Source organism: Rousettus aegyptiacus, unplaced genomic scaffold (assembly GCF_014176215.1).
Source record: "Rousettus aegyptiacus isolate mRouAeg1 unplaced genomic scaffold, mRouAeg1.p scaffold_m13_p_2, whole genome shotgun sequence".
Classification (NCBI taxonomy): Eukaryota; Metazoa; Chordata; class Mammalia; order Chiroptera; family Pteropodidae; genus Rousettus; species Rousettus aegyptiacus.
In genome coordinates this window covers 49,736,881-49,753,748 of record NW_023416295.1, presented here as the reverse complement: position 1 = coordinate 49,753,748, position 16,868 = coordinate 49,736,881, and the positions used below count along the sequence as shown (strand labels likewise).

Below are 16,868 nucleotides of genomic sequence, written 5' to 3'. Positions count from 1 at the left end.
TGTAGCAGAGACTAAAAATAAAAAGTAATTTAGCTAGCATGAGATTGCTTCTACATTTTCCTTTGAGGGTAATTGGTGAAAGTGACATCATGTCTTGATGTCTTGTAAATACTGTCTGTGGCTCTCACGTGCTGAAATGACAGCAGAGACAGTACTAGGCCTCTGTCAGCAAAAAACAGGCCGAGGACTAGACTTTGTCCAGGACTCAGAAGTGGGATAGCCTTGAGACAATGTATCGAGATGAGTCCCCCATGTTGCAGCTGGTCCTGGAAGGAAAGTGCTTTAAAGATGTGGTGCCCGAAGAACCAGTCAGTCTGCCTGACCCACTAACCCCTGGAACCCAGAAGCCTGGCCAAGCCCTGCAGCTCACATTGTCACTGGAACACTAGCCAGTTGCCCAACCCCAGATGCTGTCCTTTTATATTCTTCTTGCTTTGAATATAGTGAAAATTCTCTTAGATGTTTTTGGCAAACTTTCCAGAACTTGGCTCATTTTAGTCTCTGGCTTTCTCAAAATTTATTCTTAGCATCAGGCCACTCTTTCATTTATTTTATCTTTGGTCCCAAGACTCTTTACTTCATCAGTTTATATCTTTTTAACCAACAAATCTCCAAGAAAGTTCTCTAAGTGGTCCCTTGGGATTCTTCTGATTCCTTCTCAGTTTCCTGCTTGTCAAGGCCATTTTTAATCAGAGTGTCAGAGACTCCCAAGTGCATTTGAGCCATTTCCCATTTTAGAGTTCCTGCCCAGAAGATCACACTTATCTTTGCTCTCAGTGTTATGAACTCAGCTTCCTGAGAGCTGAGGATATAAACCTACCCAAAAGCAACATTCCCTGTCTTGTTAATGGAGAGGAACTAGCTAATGGGGTCACTTTTTCAGTAGTATTAAATGTAATCAAATATAAACAATTATTTATTGAACATTTGCTTTGCTCTAGGTACGTTGCTATAAGGAGCTCACTGAGTAATGTTGGATGCAAATCATTAAATGAATAATCTCAATATAATAGGATAAATGAATCAAAAGAGGTGTGTGTGAAGGATAGCAGTGGTTCAAAAGTAAGAGTGTGCTTACTGTGTCTGGGGAAAAGGACACAAGATGGCTATTGGAAATAAATAAAAGTCAGCTAGGCCAACATAAAGCCAGAAGGACTTCCAGGTAGAAGGAACAGCATTGTACAGAGCCTTGGAGAAATGAACAAGGCCTGTTGTCACCATTTATTTATCAGTTCTTCCTTTTTAAAAATTAAAATTAGAATCATTGTTATTCTTTTACAATTTTTTTTATCTTATTTGGTTTCTAAGGCAATGCATGTTTTTTTTTCAAATATTAAAATCATATGAAAATGTATGGCCTAGAAATTCAGTCCTCCACAATCCTAACTTTCAGAAATATGCTATTGTCTGTCTAGTACATATTGTCTAGATCTCTTTTTCCTTATTTGTGTACCAAACTGAAATCATTCTTTTGAAACCTGTTTTTAAGTAAGTACATATAACTAAGTGCTTGCTTTATACTCTAACCTCATTTTTTGGACATTTTGTATCCCATTGTCCAGATTGAGTGGCAGCATAGAACAGTAATTAAACATGGAAGCATTGGAGTCAGATGAACCCCAACTATGCCACTGTTAACCATGTGACCTCAGCTGAGTCACTTCTACTTCGAGTCACATATCTACTTCGAATGATTACTATAAAGATTAAATAAATTAATATTTGTAAAGTACTTAGAACAGCACCTGGCAGATGGTACATCCTCTAAATGTGAGTCTGTATTACCGTAAGGTATTTAACCAGATCTCTATGGATGGATGTTTGTGCTATTTCCAATTCTTTGCATTCTTCGATTACCAAGGAAATTTCCAAGACAAGTTTTGAATTCCCCTTAACCTCTGTTAAATTTGAGCTCCTGTTTCTTACTAACTTACCGATACCCGATGTCTGCTTATAAGCATTTAACAAATGTGTACTTATGTTGTTGACTCACTTGGAGGCTGCCCAAAATAAGGCAAGTTGAGTGCCATTCAGTGGCTTCTAGGCCAGATCCCAGGGAATCCATTGCAGGTTTTCTTTCTGCAGAGAAGCCATACCAGGAAGGCGAATACTGAGCAAAGTTAGGAGCGGAAGCCAGGAAATTGGGATCTGAGAGGTAAATAGTAACTCAGGCTCTAAGCATGGGCTGGGAAAAAGAAACAGACTGAGTGTAGGCCAAAAACATATGGCCAAAGACAAACCCGAGGACAGAGAACTCAAAAGGATGCTGTGGACACCAAATTTTTCAGAAAGTAAATGTTGTATACCTTCTTTGAGATGCTTCACTATATACCGTTCTCATTAGCCTGTAGATGCAAATAAAGTGATATTAATATTAATTCCAAAAATACAAGGTTATTCTCCCTCTTGCTCATACAGGAACTTCGCTTCCTCCTCCCAGGTTCTCTGGACCATTTCTGGAAGTCATGGGGCTCAGGGGATTCTCACATGGGCAAGGTCAAATTTACTTAAGTTGGCCTGCCCAGGCCTCCTTGCCAAAGTGCCCTTGCCACCCACAGCCTCAGGTGCTGGGGACACCTTAGAAAACCTGCTCTGCTGCTTCCTTCTTCCCCGCCTTCCCCCTCTGGGGTTGTGTGATTTGCTGTGTTCTTTAGCAGTATAGATGCAATGTGGAGCCAGAGGAGAGAACAATCCTATCTCCAAACCTGTATCTAGACCCTCCCGTGAATTTAACTCCTCTTATTTTTCTCCATAACCCCAATCTTGCTGCAGTTCCAAGGGAAAGGAGGAGGAGGATGTATAAATCAGCCACTCTCTCCAGTGTCCTTTCTCCTTTATCTCTCTAATCACTCAATAACAAATATTGACTGACCATTGTAAATGTAAAACTGATCCCAATTCTCTGTCCCGTTGTGTATCTATAACCTTTGCAATGAGACATTTAGCTCCTCCCATTAAGGAATGTCCCCGCTGCCTCAAATCTTAAGCTGGCCTGTGACTAATTGGCTTTGGTCAGTTGAATGTGGCTAAAGTGATAGTATGTCAGTTCCAAGCCTGAATCCCACTCACTCTCTTGGCGCCTCTGCCATGCTCTGAGAACAGCCTAGGTTAGACCCTTGGCTGACGAAACACTGCACAATGCATAACCAGAACTGGTGCCCTGCCAAGCTCAGCCAGAATAAGCGGAGCTGTGTAGATGACCTGCTTTTGCATGAGCAAGGCCAGAAAGACCAGAAGAACCACTCAGCTAAACCGCAGACTTGTAAATCAAGTAAAGTCTGTATCATTTGAAGCTACGGGGTTTTCTGTTTATTACACAGCATTATTATGACAAGAGATCCCTGATATAACCCCCTTTCTGACCTCCAAAGTCAAAGATTTTTGCAGGTTCATACACCCTTCTAAGAAGCTCAACAAGTAGCCAAACTCTAATTCTCAGTCTAAATTAAGCCAGGACACCCTGCTTCCCTTACAACAATCTGTAAGACAGAGATATTTGTATTACCTAGGTGTCCAGGAAGCCTGAGGGAGCATTAGTCAGCCCGCTGAGAGAGACACAGATGAGGAGTAAGTGTAGAGGAACGTCCTTCAGATATATATGAGGCCGCAAAGACCACAGTAAACCTAGTGTGATGGCATTTCTTGTGGAAACTGACAAGAGAGGCCAATCTCTCCATTGTGAACTGGGTTGGGACTGAACTGAGACCAGGTGTAGCAGAAATTGGTGGGGTTGGCGAGCAGGGGCAGGGAGACACTGAGATGCCCCAGGCCCTGGACAGAGTTCTAGCCAAGTTGATCTACATACAACCTTTAAGGGCAAGAAAACCCTCCAGTGGAAATCTGAGTGATATGTTTTTAACCTCAGTTTATAACCTGTCTGTATACATCTTTTAGTATGCCAGGTTGTCTTGTCAAATTCTAGCCCCTTAATAGCTACTGCTTAGTGTTATAACTTCCAGTGATAAAGTTTCTTTGGAGAAGCCAACAGAATAACGTTATTAAATGTGCAAATAGTGGACCCTGACTAAAGACCCCTCCTTTCCACTCTGGTTGCAGGGCAAATTCTCTTCTCTCATTGTGCCTCCTCCCCTCCTTCCCCTCCCCCGCCCTTCCCCCCACCCCCCACCACACACACACACCCCATTTGTTATTTCTAGGGACTTTGAATGAAGCCTGCACACCCAGGGCAGATAAACGGAGCTTGCCCACCAGGGCAGCTCTGAAATTTCCCACTGGGCTCCACTAATGGAGCTTCTTTTGGATCTGGAGATTGCCAGTCAGAACAAAGTTGCCCACACCCAACAAATGGCTGTCACAAGAAACAAACGTTAGATGGAAATTTAAGAATTAATAACTGGGACTACAGATGCAGAAAAAGCAATAAAAAAAAAAATAAGTCTTCTAGTTCTGCTTATCCTTTTCAGTGATTTGAAAAAAAAAAAAATGAAGGTAAACATGAAAAGATCCTTCTTAATTTGATAGCTTAGCCTCTTGGCCCTGCTGGGCTAAGAGTGAAAGTTAGGTTGAGTCAGCTACCTCCCTCTCCCAGAGGTAGTAAATGTGTACCTTGCTCCCTGATAGCTTTTCCTAGACATTTTCCACTATGATCATAGTTATATAAGTGTGGTTGTATTTGTTTGGTACTTGGCCCTTGGGTAATTTAAGGCAAGGAGAATATTAACTTGGTGTGTGAGCTTTAGATAAAAGGGGGGCGGGTCTGGACTCTGGATTGGTTGGTTTACACATCACAAATGTGCTCCCAGGCAAGTCGTTTGCTATCTCTAGGAATTAGCTGACCCCAGGAAGAGCAAACCCTCCCCATTCAAAAGGCCTCCGTGTATCAAAGCATCGTTAATACAAAAAAACAAAAATGATTAATATAGATTCCTGAGAGAAAATACATCCATTCCACATCAGCCCTGACAGCACTCAAATAATCCTGACACTTTATAGCTTCTGGGCTTTCTCTCAAGGCCAAGCAGTTCAGAGCTCAGTTTTGTGCCCTCGAAGTATTTTCAGAAGTCATTCTCACCATCTCCAACCCGCTCTCTTGACGTGGAGTAGTTCTTTGCTTTTTCAGGAAATGAACAGGATGAAAGTCCAGGGCTGGGACATCCTCCTCAGGGTGTTTGACAAGGGCTGACGTACTTTAGGCTTTTTGAATCCAGGAAGTCCAGGACACACCCAGCCTTGACGGCAGTGTCCCGAGTACTGCATGCTGAGTTCTGGAGCATAGGTAAGAGGACAGAAGCAAAAACAGGTCAGCATGAGGGACCCACTCACAGGCTGTTCGGTGAGTAGCTCAGTGTGGTTTGCTTCTTTGTGTGTGAGAAGGAGGCGGAGGGGTAGATTTATATATTAATTGTTTCAACTTAAGAAATTTGAGATTCTCAGAAGCCAAACATGTTTAGATATCGGCTGTGGGACAAAAGTCTGTGCTTTTTCTTTGGTTCAGTTTAAAACGGCTCTTTCTAACATATGGACAGGACAGGACATTGTCATCTTTTATCCTCATATTCTTAAAAAAAAAAAAAAACTTTGAGTGGATATAACATCATATTCGCATGCAGATGGTGGTTGTTTGGAAAACATTCTTAAGACCTACACCAATGGTGCCCACAAACATCATGTGTGGAGTGGACACACGAATGCCGAGTGTCTGCAGCCTATTTTGGGCTCTGAGAATGAGGTTAGGGCAGAAGGTTTTTGAGTATTTTCCCATGTCATTTAGAGTCAAGAACTGCCCAATGTCACCATAAAAAAAAAACAATGTCACAATAATTAGATAGATAGATAGATAGATAGATAGATAGATAGATAGATAGATGATAGATAGAATGCTAACAACAACAAAAAGAATTGGCAAGTCTTGCAGAGGGGTTGGGAGAAGGGGGACAGGGATGGACAGATGTCCCAGGCGGTCTGGCCTGCACTAGTTTTCAGATGGCAGACATGTTCTTTCAGTACTAGGAATGCACTAAAAATAGAAGATGGGTCAAGTCCAAAGACGTTGTTAGCAGCAATTGCAGAGATGTAATTTAGGAAATGAGGAACTATTAAAATAAAGGGGAGGGGGATATATTTACTTTGGAAATATAGCAATCAAAAACTGTCAGTGTGCTTTCCTAATAAATGGTGCCAAGAAGCTAAAATTGGTGATAGCAGAAGCAAATAGTCTTTCAAATATTTTATTTAAAAAAAAAAACAAAACAGTGGAAGAGCAGATAAATGGGGATAGCAATAAAACCATAAAGAAAAATTTCAATAGCTGCAAAGAGCACAGGCTTAGTTAGAAAAGACCTGTAACAGCTATTCTACAAAATGAGTTTATGAATCAGTTGAAATAAATAAGATGAAGTCGTAATGGCTAGTCATGATAATGACAATGACAACATAGTAGAAGGCTCTGCCTACTTTTACTTTTTAAATACAAAAAATTAAATAAAAGTGTCTAATGTAAAAAGAAATTCCGACAATATGGTTATATATAGATTTTAAGAAAGAAACTCTTCCTCTCCACTTTAATTTCCTCCAGCTCAATCTTCTCTCTATTGGCAAGCACTGACAACTTTTTTAAAAAAGTACTTTATCATTTATTGATTTGCTGTTGTTTATTTTTCACCTCTTGCATTTGCTCCCTTCTAAAATTTTAACTTCTTTCTAAATGTCAACCATTTGATATTTTGGTGGTTGAGTGGGACAGAGACAAAATAAGTGGAGGCAAAAACTGGCACCAACGGTCACCAAAGAAGAAAGTCAAGACCAAGGGAAGAGTGAAATAGAAGAGAGGGAAACATAGGCCCAATTAAGTTTTTTAAAAAATGAACTGAAAACCTAACATCCTTTTCCAAGTTTGCCTTTATATCAGGAGCTGGGAGAAATATTTTCTTTAGAGCAACCTCAAGGCAACCACATCTCTGTGTCATTTTAATGCTCCCTCCCTGACATGTTGAATAGTTTTTTTCTTATGCCAAACCATCACCCCCAAGGACTCCTACCCTTGTTCACAACCTGGAAGGCCATCTCTAGGGGCCCAGAGCCACCAAAGGTAGTGAGTCTCAGAGTCAGGAGGAGGCAGATATCCTGTCAGCCAGGTTTCTAAATCCCCTAAAGTCAGGGCACTGTTTTACTCATTTGCAATAGTTTTCATCTTCATCAACTTGATTTTCTGCTGCAGTCCTAGTATGTGCTGGGAGAACAATGCTATGTGAAGAGGAGGCTGCAGTTTGGGAACAAAATAAAACAAGGGAATGGACGTCAAACAAATGTTTCATGAAACACTTTGCTAGTTTTATAAAGGAAACCAAAGTTTAAACCACCTGCAAAATGTCCATTTCATGAGTCCCTAGGGTTGCACAGAACACAATTAATTCATAAAGCCTTAGCTTAGCTACAGTTCTTAACCTAGTCTACTCCAGTGGATCCATGCATGGAAATCAGGGGATTGCATAAATTTACAAAAGAAGCTGGTACAATGTTTCACACCTCCTGAGGGATTCTGCTACTGCAGAGATAAGGAGACAGGCTGGGTCTGGCATGAATGTTCTGTGGCTCACAGCATTCCTGGTGAGCATCAGTGACATGAGTGACATGCCACTGCACACTTCCTGGGCTTCTGTTTCTTCACTTGTAAAGTAACAAGAGGAGAGGATAAAGTAGACTTGTTCTTTAATGTTCTATATCTGATAATCTACGACAGCCTGTCATGGGATCCCAAACATTACACAGATGCCTAATGAACAGAAGTAATCTTTTAGTTAGAGAAATAGTGCTCCGAAATATTATTTTACAGGAAATTTATAGCACAGTGCCTGGCATGTGAAAGGCATCCAGCAAAAGCTTATATAATTAAATTTAAGTGGAATGTCATTGTTTATTTAACATTATGAGGATCATCATTATATATATATAAAAAAAAAATCTTCTAATACTTGCACCTAGAATAAAAATGTATTTTCCTAGAATAGCTAAATTTAATCTTAATCATTCAAATCGTGTAATACCAGAAATTATAGCTAGGCCAAGTTTCACATAGTGCATTTTATATTGTTTATAAGTCATCTGTCTAATCATTTCATGTGCCAGTTGCCTAGATTACTAAGTTTTTTGTTTTTGTAATGACAATATCTTTACTATAGAATTTTCTTACAAGTACTGGGCAGAAACGTTTTCCTAATGGCTGAATGAGAAAAATCTGTGGATACCAGTTGTCCATGTGAAAGGATTTTTTTTTTTTAGGGGCTTAGAAAGATCCCAAATATTCCACCACTAGCCTGAAATCATTTATTGTGTGTGTGGGGGAGGGGTACTTATAATGTTTTTTCCTGGTAATGACCCCAGGAATGACCCCAGGGAGAAGCAACATGGTAATATAAATTCATATGGAGATGTAAGATCAATAGTAGGTTCTTTTTGGAATATTTGGTAGGGGAGGGAGTATTCAAAAGTTCAATGATGGAAAAAGAATACCAAAAATTTTACCTTTGATATAACTTTGAACAAACCCTTCTTGTGCTGTTCAATGACATTAAGAAGCCATCTGTACTGCTCATAACACTTAAAGGTAACTGTCACTCCGAGTAAACTGACTTTAATTATACTGAATAACCATTTATAATATATTTATTTCTGATAGATTCTCTAATTGATTTGCTCACCTAACATTTTCAATCACCATTCTGTCTAACTATGAGGTTCTTTTTGGGCTTTAACTATAAATAGGGGGATTGGACTTCAGTGGTTTCCAAACTATGCTCCACCGAATTTCATCAGAGGCCTCTCAAGTAGATGAGAGTTGGGTGGGAAGGGAGGTGAGATAGGAGGAGAGTCAAAGACAAGCAAGAGATTTCATCCCCTCAAAGCAGATACGTTGCAAGATTTTCCGATGACACCCATACACATACGCACACTAGACAAGATGGTCTCTAGGTTCTGCCTCAATATTTATGCAAGTCTGCTTTTCACAACTTTTGTCTTCGACTCCGAGTAGATGATACATGATGAAAAGGACAAAATCATTATTTCTAAAGAAGGGGTTATGCTGAAATAATAGATTATTCTTAGCAACTCCTTTATTTATTGATGCCACCTTTATCTTAGTATGGCATCAATTATCAGGGTTTATTGGTGAGTCCAGTAAAGATCCTCTCTATTGATATAAGCAGTACATCCTGCTCTTATCTGATTACTAAATTAACAGTGTTATATATTGAGGAGCTCCTTGACTCTTATGTGCCTGTGTACACTGGAATTTGAAGAATTGATTAGGTGTATCTGAGACAACTCCCCTCAGCCCTGGAATTGGCAGGGTATATAGCTGAAGAACAGAGCTCATAGATCAGTTCCCTCTGCTTGGAACGATTTTATCCGTTTGCAACAGTGCCCCCATTACAAAGACTATTTCGTAGGTGTGCCAATGTGTGAGAAAACTTGAGAAGTACAAGTGTATTAAATAATGGGAAATTGTCTTCTAAAATCTAAAACTGGCAGCTCAGGGTCAAGTGGAGCAGTAAGATGCCTTTGTTTGAGCAACCTCTTCCTTTGAATTTGAATGTCTTCAGAGAAGACAGGCATTCTCCCCTTTGCCACAGGCTCTCCCACTCTCCCTTAAAGGCAATTGAGTTTAAATCACTGGTTTATAAATTTTCAGGGCTGTCTGGTCTTCTAGAACTAGTCCCTTGGAGATAGTTTTTTTGTTGTTGTTTTTTGTTTTTTGTTTTATAAATGCGTATTGGAGAGTTTTGATGCCTTGATGCATATGAGAAATGCAGCCCAGCACATAGAAAAATTCTCAACTGGTTCTGTTCATTTCCACTTTGGTTAGAGGCAAGCTTTCCCCACAGGCCCACATCCTTACAAGTGGTGTCTGAGTTTGGTGTTCTGGCCCCAGGACTGTAGCATGCAGACTGTCTTCAAGTGATGGTGGGCTGGCAGGGGCAGCTCATCTCAGATCCCTCCCCTAGCTCTTAGTTCTTTAGATAGGAAATTCTTCTCACTCCTGCTCTACATGCTCCTATTCCTCCAATCTATCTCTTTGCTTTGTATTCTCCCACGCCTGGCCTAGAGTGTTGGAGAGCAGAAAAATTTAGTCTACAAGACTGCATCCAAATCCTTCTCTTTTGTGCACGCCCACTTGGTATTTGGTGGGGGGGGAGGGGGAGAGGATGTATTTGTTTCTACTTTGCTGGGGCTGGGCAGAGAAGTAGATAGGACATTACATTAAAAAAATACACAACTTAATACTGTGAGCTATTTCTAAATAAATCAAATAAGGAAGTTATAGGACCTATAAAGAAAATCATAAAATTTTATTGGACATAAAATAAGATTTGAACGAATGAAAAGACTTACTATGTCCTTAGATGGAAAGTTCTAAATGCCATTAAAAAGTCAGTTTTCCCCAAAATGATATATATATGTATTGCCACTCTTATTAGAATCCCAACAGGGAATTTTTTAAATTGTAATTAGATATGCTCAAATGGAAGAAAAATGTCCAAGTATAGCCAAAGAAATTACGAAAGGAAAAAAATTGTTCTCTAAAGCGGGGGCACAAGCAAAGTGCTTTATCTCTATAACTTATGTAGTGAGTACATAATGTGTATCATTATTATTTTCTGTATCATTATTATTTTATAAAATATAAAAATGTTTCATAATTTAAAATAAAAAGTTTTAAGACTATCTATGACTTAGAACTATGTGCAGCTGCATATTTTAAGAACTTAAAATAAGTGACCTTAAAAAAAAATCCCTATTGTTGCATTTCTCTCACACCTAAAATAAGCCCACAGGTAGAGAGTTGAGGGCTTTTGTGGTGGCCTCCAGGGCCAGCAGGGATCCAGGCTTTTTTTCTCTTTCTGCTCTATGATCTTGGCTCATCGTGTCCACACTCAAGACCACTTTCTGCATCAGTCATAATTTCTAACTTCTGGTATCAGGAAAAAAGAGGAAGAAACCTTCACTGGTACCGAACACAAAACTTTCATCCATGCCTCCTTGGGAGGTATTAGTCACATGGTTACATGTCAGGGTGAGAGAGGCTGGAAAATGACTTTATTCCAGAGTCATGTACCCTGATATACATTTACCTATTTCCTTCTCATGATACCTAGCTGTGTTTTGTGGGATGTTATTTGGTGTCGTGGAAAGAAAATGAAAGGCTTGGTTGGATTTAGTGAAAATGTTTAGTTAACAGAGGAATAAACAAAAGACTAAACAAGTTTAAAATGCTCACTAAAACTTTGCTATTGTATCTGTAAGGAAAGGAAGGAAGCTTTATAGTATCATACCATTCATAGAGGACAAGTTATTTTTATGGAAAAAAAATGAGGCAGCTTGGTTGCCACATAGTAGTTTTACTCTCATGACTCTCATAGGAGAATCATTTCTTCATGACAGAGGCTACATCTGGACCACAGTACAGATGTGTTTTGCTTGTTCTGCAGAGTTTTAAAATTTGTGAATTGTTTGCTATAATTTTTTAAATGCTATTTCAGATGCCAATTCTTATTTCAGCTTTTCAAACAAACTAGATTATCTGGCCACCCTGGGCCACATTCTGATGTGACAGCTGCCTCTCCAACTCACTGTCCCCACTCTGCTCCTCAGTCATTTAGGTACCTTGCTTTAGGAGTTAGCAATGCCCTTATAAAGAGCTTTGTTCCCTGACCAATGTCATTGTGTCCCAGGCAGTTTTGACGAAGCTGTTTGTTACTACTCCGTGTCTACCACATCCTGCCATAGCTTTCTGTGTTAAATTTTAGGTTCCTTTCTCCTCTGTGGTGCTGTGTTTTCTGTTCTCTACTGTTGCCACTATACACCAGGTGTGACTGTGCCAACTGAGAGGTCGACGTGGCCCCAAGGTTCATATATGTGAAGGTGCCTGTTGCACAGCAGGTGCTCAGTAGGTGTGGGTTTCCTTCCCTTTTCCTTCCTCAGCACGGTGCCCAGCTGCGTGTTGGAGACGACTGGGTGCTGGAAGGGGCTGGCTCACTGTATGAGCAAAGAGTCACATCCATTCTGTAGCACTCAGTCTACACCAAACATCTGTCCTCTTGTGTACAATCTCATTTTGAAAAATGCAATAGGCTATCACATCTCCCAGATGAAAACTATGAGAAGATGCATTTGGGACTGTTCCATTGCCTAATTCACCTACTCTGTGTCAGAAAAGAAAATATGCTGACTTTTACCATCTCCATTTGAGCACTTAAAATCTATTGCCAGCAATGTCTACCTTCGCAAATATAATTTTCAGAATGACATTGTGGATTTCTAAGTCAAATGACAAAAACTTTCTATTGGAATTCTGGTATCCGTGGGCTAAATTCAAATATAAATAATTTATAAAAAGTTTATTTATAAATTTATAAAGGTTTAGTTCAATTGAAATGTTCTACTCATTATAACATTCTTATTACTAGATTTAAATGAGATGTAGAGGAGACTAGGATGAATTTTATTAGCAAGTTATTCAGTAACATTTTTGTTATCTCAGCCAAGAAACACACTTTAACGCTTTAGGGTTTGTCATGAGGCCTAGGAGTATTATTCTGGAATTTAAGGGGGAGACACAAAATGATTGATTCCTCAGTATATTTCAGAATGTACTTTTAACCTTCCCGTGAACAATAGGAGCAACAGGAAGCCAGACTTCAAGTGCATCCCACTGCTAAATTATTTGCATTTGGCCTAGGGGAGAAACAGAAAGACAAGCTTCATTTTTGAAAAGTTCTCCAAGATCTTTTGTACCCAGGCAGAAGAGACTTGATCTTTATTTTAAGAACTCATCCGAAAGGTATGCGTCCCATAGCTGCATGATCATTTACGACAACAGCCATCATTGCAGCAGCATCTTGAATTTGTGGAAGCTCTGTCTTTGGAAGTGTTCATAATCCTTCTGTGCCTCTTTTCTTTTTCAGTATAATCAAATGTACAAGAACCTAAAGGAGTTTTCTCAAAATGGAGAGAATTTCTGCAAGCAGGTCACATCCATTCTTCAGCAAAGGTACACAATATGTGTTTGCCATTAGCAGTTCTTCCTCTTTAGTTACAGCCAGTGATATGACTGGAGGAGTGATGACAAGCTGTCCTACTTTCCAGAACACAGTGTTATATTTTGGTACTTGAGAGATTGGTTTGAAAAGTGATTCTTCCCTATTGCACATTTGTCACTTGGGTACCATAAAAATCAGGAGACAGCAGGAAGTAATTCTGCTTGAGAAAGTTCGGTCAAGTCTCTTCTCATTCCTCAGGCTGAGTTTATCACTCCCTCCTGGGGCGTACCACTTTGCTTGATGTATATACCATTGTTATACTTTTCGCACCGATGGCAATTATTAGTTGACATATATGTCTCCCCTACGAGGGAGGGGGCTGGCTGTGTCTTACTCAGCTCTGTATGCTGAGCCTTTTAACGTCTTCAGCAAATGTCCTATGAATGATTGGATGGATGAAAGAAAAGTCGTCATTTCAGTATCGTCTTCTCTTAATACTAGATGCATTGATGTGTAAAGCTGTTCACTGTGCTGAAATGAGCACACAACTCAGTCAAGAAGTTACAAAAATTTCTGCTTAAAATTAGAAATGCCAAGGATTAAATTTGGCTGTTAACAGTTTTTAGTCAATTTCCTTACATCGAGACAGCTCTGTAATAAACAACTCTAAAGAAACTTTCAAAAGAAATTGTTTATTCTTTTAATGGAAGCCCTTTCAAATTTTTATTTTTGCATGTGTGCCATAAGAACAAAGACACGTGAGCCAAGTATATCCTGCGTTAGTAGGTCAAGAGCAAAAAAGAACATCAGCTTTAGGACCAATGAAGGAGGCCAAGGGAAGGTACGGAAGCACTCGAACAGAATTTTATAAAGAAAATAACCAGATTTATCAGATGAAGTCAAAAAGAAAAAAAAAATAAATAAGAAGTTACTTCTGTCTTAGTAGCCAAGCTGCCTTGACTCAATGAGAGAAAAAGGGAGGACCAATCTGGGGGAGAATTTCTTCTATAAGAAAGTATTTTTATGAGTCTCAAAGGAAATTATTTAAAATAAGACCAGTTAACCATTAAACAAATTCAACCCCGAAGATCAAGAAGAATCTATGCACATTGTCAGCCATCTGAGCCTTGATTGTTTGGTGTCCCCCTGTTCAAAATTAGTGCCTGGTAGAGAATTGTAAAGACAGAGGTCAGGTGACAGATAATGCCTGACAAACAGACTCAACAATGAACTGAATAAATTTGGGGGAATCGCTGCTCCAAAACTACTTTGTCCAGGTCACTCTGCATCTCCACTCTGCCAAAGACCTATCTACTTAAAAAACAGTCAGAACCTTCTTTCTGACCTGTGTCTCTCTTGAAATTCCATCTGTCCCAGATCTATTCATGTGCAAAATCCTCCAACCACACATTCCAGAGAGACAAACTAGCTCCAAAGACAGAGAAACACTTGGGTAGCTAATGACAACTTCATGATTTCACCTCCTTATGGAACAGAATTTAGAATTTGAAAATCTAAAAAATACTACCGGTTAGCAAATTACTTGCACATCTCTGGGATGAAAACTGCATAGCATGAATTTGAAAAGGTGATCTAGTATTTTACCTAGACTAAAAAAAATATGCTAGATATTAGGTCATTCTTGCAATAGATGCTTTCCCGAAACTTTTTAAAACTTACCTTGTACAATTAAGTCATTTCCCCTGAACCAAGATGCCATTTTGGAGTCCCTTCATATTCCTCTCTGATACATGTGCACTTGGCAATGTCTCCTCACGCTAGACCTTTAAGCTTTCCTCCCTGTGCTCAGCCATTTTATCTAGTTAGCCTGAAGGACGTTTGTTCACACTGAGTCGGTATTTTGAGAGAACTGCTTTCTGAGAAACACAAACTCTCTATTAATCTATTAATATGTGACACATTGTGGTTTTTAAATGATATTTCTACATGTCAACTGATAAGGACAGAGCCCACTTCATTTTCTAGGGTTGGACCATTGCTTTCCCACTCCAGTGACTTCTTCCTACTGTATTTGAACTGACTTGACATAATGACCACGTCAAAAGAATGAGTGGTCACAACACAGCCAATATTACTCTTACCTTTATTCTCCCCATTCTTTAGATTCAGTAATTATTTCCCTAGATATACAAAAGAGAAAAAGTTGTTTCTCATCAGCTATCCAGAGATGAGTGCTGGGCTTATTTTCCTCATAAGATGGTGAACTTATTACATATGAATCTGTGATACCTTTCCCTTGTACTAGAAAAATACCTGAGAAGCCAGTACTCTTTAAAAGAAACTATCTTGGGAAACATATAGGAGGCATTTTTACTGAGAGTTATGACATAGAAAATTATGAAGGCAAATTCAGTGGCCAGCATAATGAAACATATAGTGAGGCAGCATACAAGGCTTCTTCAAATTAAGGGTAACTGCCACATAAAATACATTCGGTAAATAGTTGTAGATTAAATGAATAAATGATGAAAGAAGGTTAAGGATTTATTTCCTCATGATTACAGCTTCATTATTAGAACAGGTGTTTACTGTCCTTGGAATGTGGCTCTGTTCAACAGTTCTGTATTAGTGCACAGCTGCAAGAGACAGTATCACATCAAGCTGGGAGTTCAGAGAATGTTTCTTTCCCGAGCTTAGCTGCCTTATTGCATTTGTTTTAATTGGTGGCGATAGAAAAATGCAATTGTTATTGAAATACCATTTTTTTCCTGGAAATTCTGCAATTCATGGTCATGCTTAGCTTCCTTTATCCAATTAGCGCTTCAGCTTCCTTGTTTGCAGTAGCAACTCACATTTAGCCAGACACACAACATCTCCTAAGATGCCTAATGAGGAAGTCATCAGGTTCACTTTAACACAATTACAGATCAGATTTTAAAAGACAAAGGCACGTTCCCAGAAACTATTTATGAGTGTTTGGTTTCCTGCACTCTCACAGCTAATGTTTAAACAGTATTTGAAGGGAAAATCAATTGTTCCTCTCTAAGTAAACTTAAGATCAGGTTTTCAAACGGAAAGTACCACTGCTCTGGACAAAGAAAAGAAAGAAAAGAAAAAGAAAAAGAAGAAAGCGTAGTTGGTCATTGTTCTATTCATGATCCACTGCAGATGCTGTCAACAAAGGAATAAAATTATTGAAATGAATTATTTGATAAATCTTCACCCTTTCTACTCTACCCATGTGATCTTAACAACCACAGCTTCAGCTCTTTTTTGTATATTGATAACTCCCACACGCATATTACTAGGAAATGTGTCTTACCTGTACTTCAAACGAAATATCCAACAGTCTACTGAACATTTCCACCTGGGTATCCCACGGAATCATACAGTCGACCTACCCAAAATCGAGTTTATCAGCTTTTACCCAGAGCTGGTACTCTTTCTGGATTTTTTTTACCATGGTGACTGGGACCACTACCTACCCAATCAAGCCCAATACCTGAGAGACACCTATGACCCCTCCTTCTATCTCAATTCATAACCAAGTCTTCATAGTTCTCTTTTCTAACACCTCTTATACATACCTACAGCTTTCTTTTTGTTTTATGGCCTCTGCCATTGTTCTGGCAAAAATCTCTTAACTTGTTCTTCTGTCTAGGGGTACTTCCTTGCAGCTGTGCAATTTGTACACTACACAAAGGCACCTACCTGACTGAGGGGCTAAGTAAAGGCAGAAATCAAAACCATTCTCCGCCCTGGAGCCCTGCGTCCTGGCTCAGAGCTGTGTCCTTTCAGAGGATCTCCTTTTTCTAATCCAAGGAAAGCTGCCTCGACTAAGGTGCTGGCCAAGGCCCTGCCCATATCTCTAATGCATCTTGTACGCTATGGTCATGACCCAGCGTAGAT

The 16,868-nt window shown here is 39.5% G+C and overlaps 1 protein-coding gene across 4 annotated transcripts in view; it reads left to right on the top strand.

Annotated features, from left to right (window-relative positions):
- Positions 1 to 5,087: 5,087 nt before the first annotated feature.
- The window catches only part of NOSTRIN (nitric oxide synthase trafficking), a 49,578-nt gene continuing 37,797 nt past the window's right edge, over positions 5,088 to 16,868 (top strand). The window contains exons 1-2 of one of the 4 annotated variants that reach the window (XM_016165423.2): positions 5,088 to 5,293; positions 12,924 to 13,009. In XM_016165423.2, coding sequence (XP_016020909.1) covers positions 5,267 to 5,293; positions 12,924 to 13,009 — 113 coding nt within the window. In that variant the 5' untranslated portion in view covers positions 5,088 to 5,266. The remainder of the gene's footprint in view (positions 5,294 to 12,923; positions 13,010 to 16,868) is intronic. The other 3 variants (XM_016165422.2, XM_016165425.2, XM_016165424.2) reach the window with 3 other exon arrangements.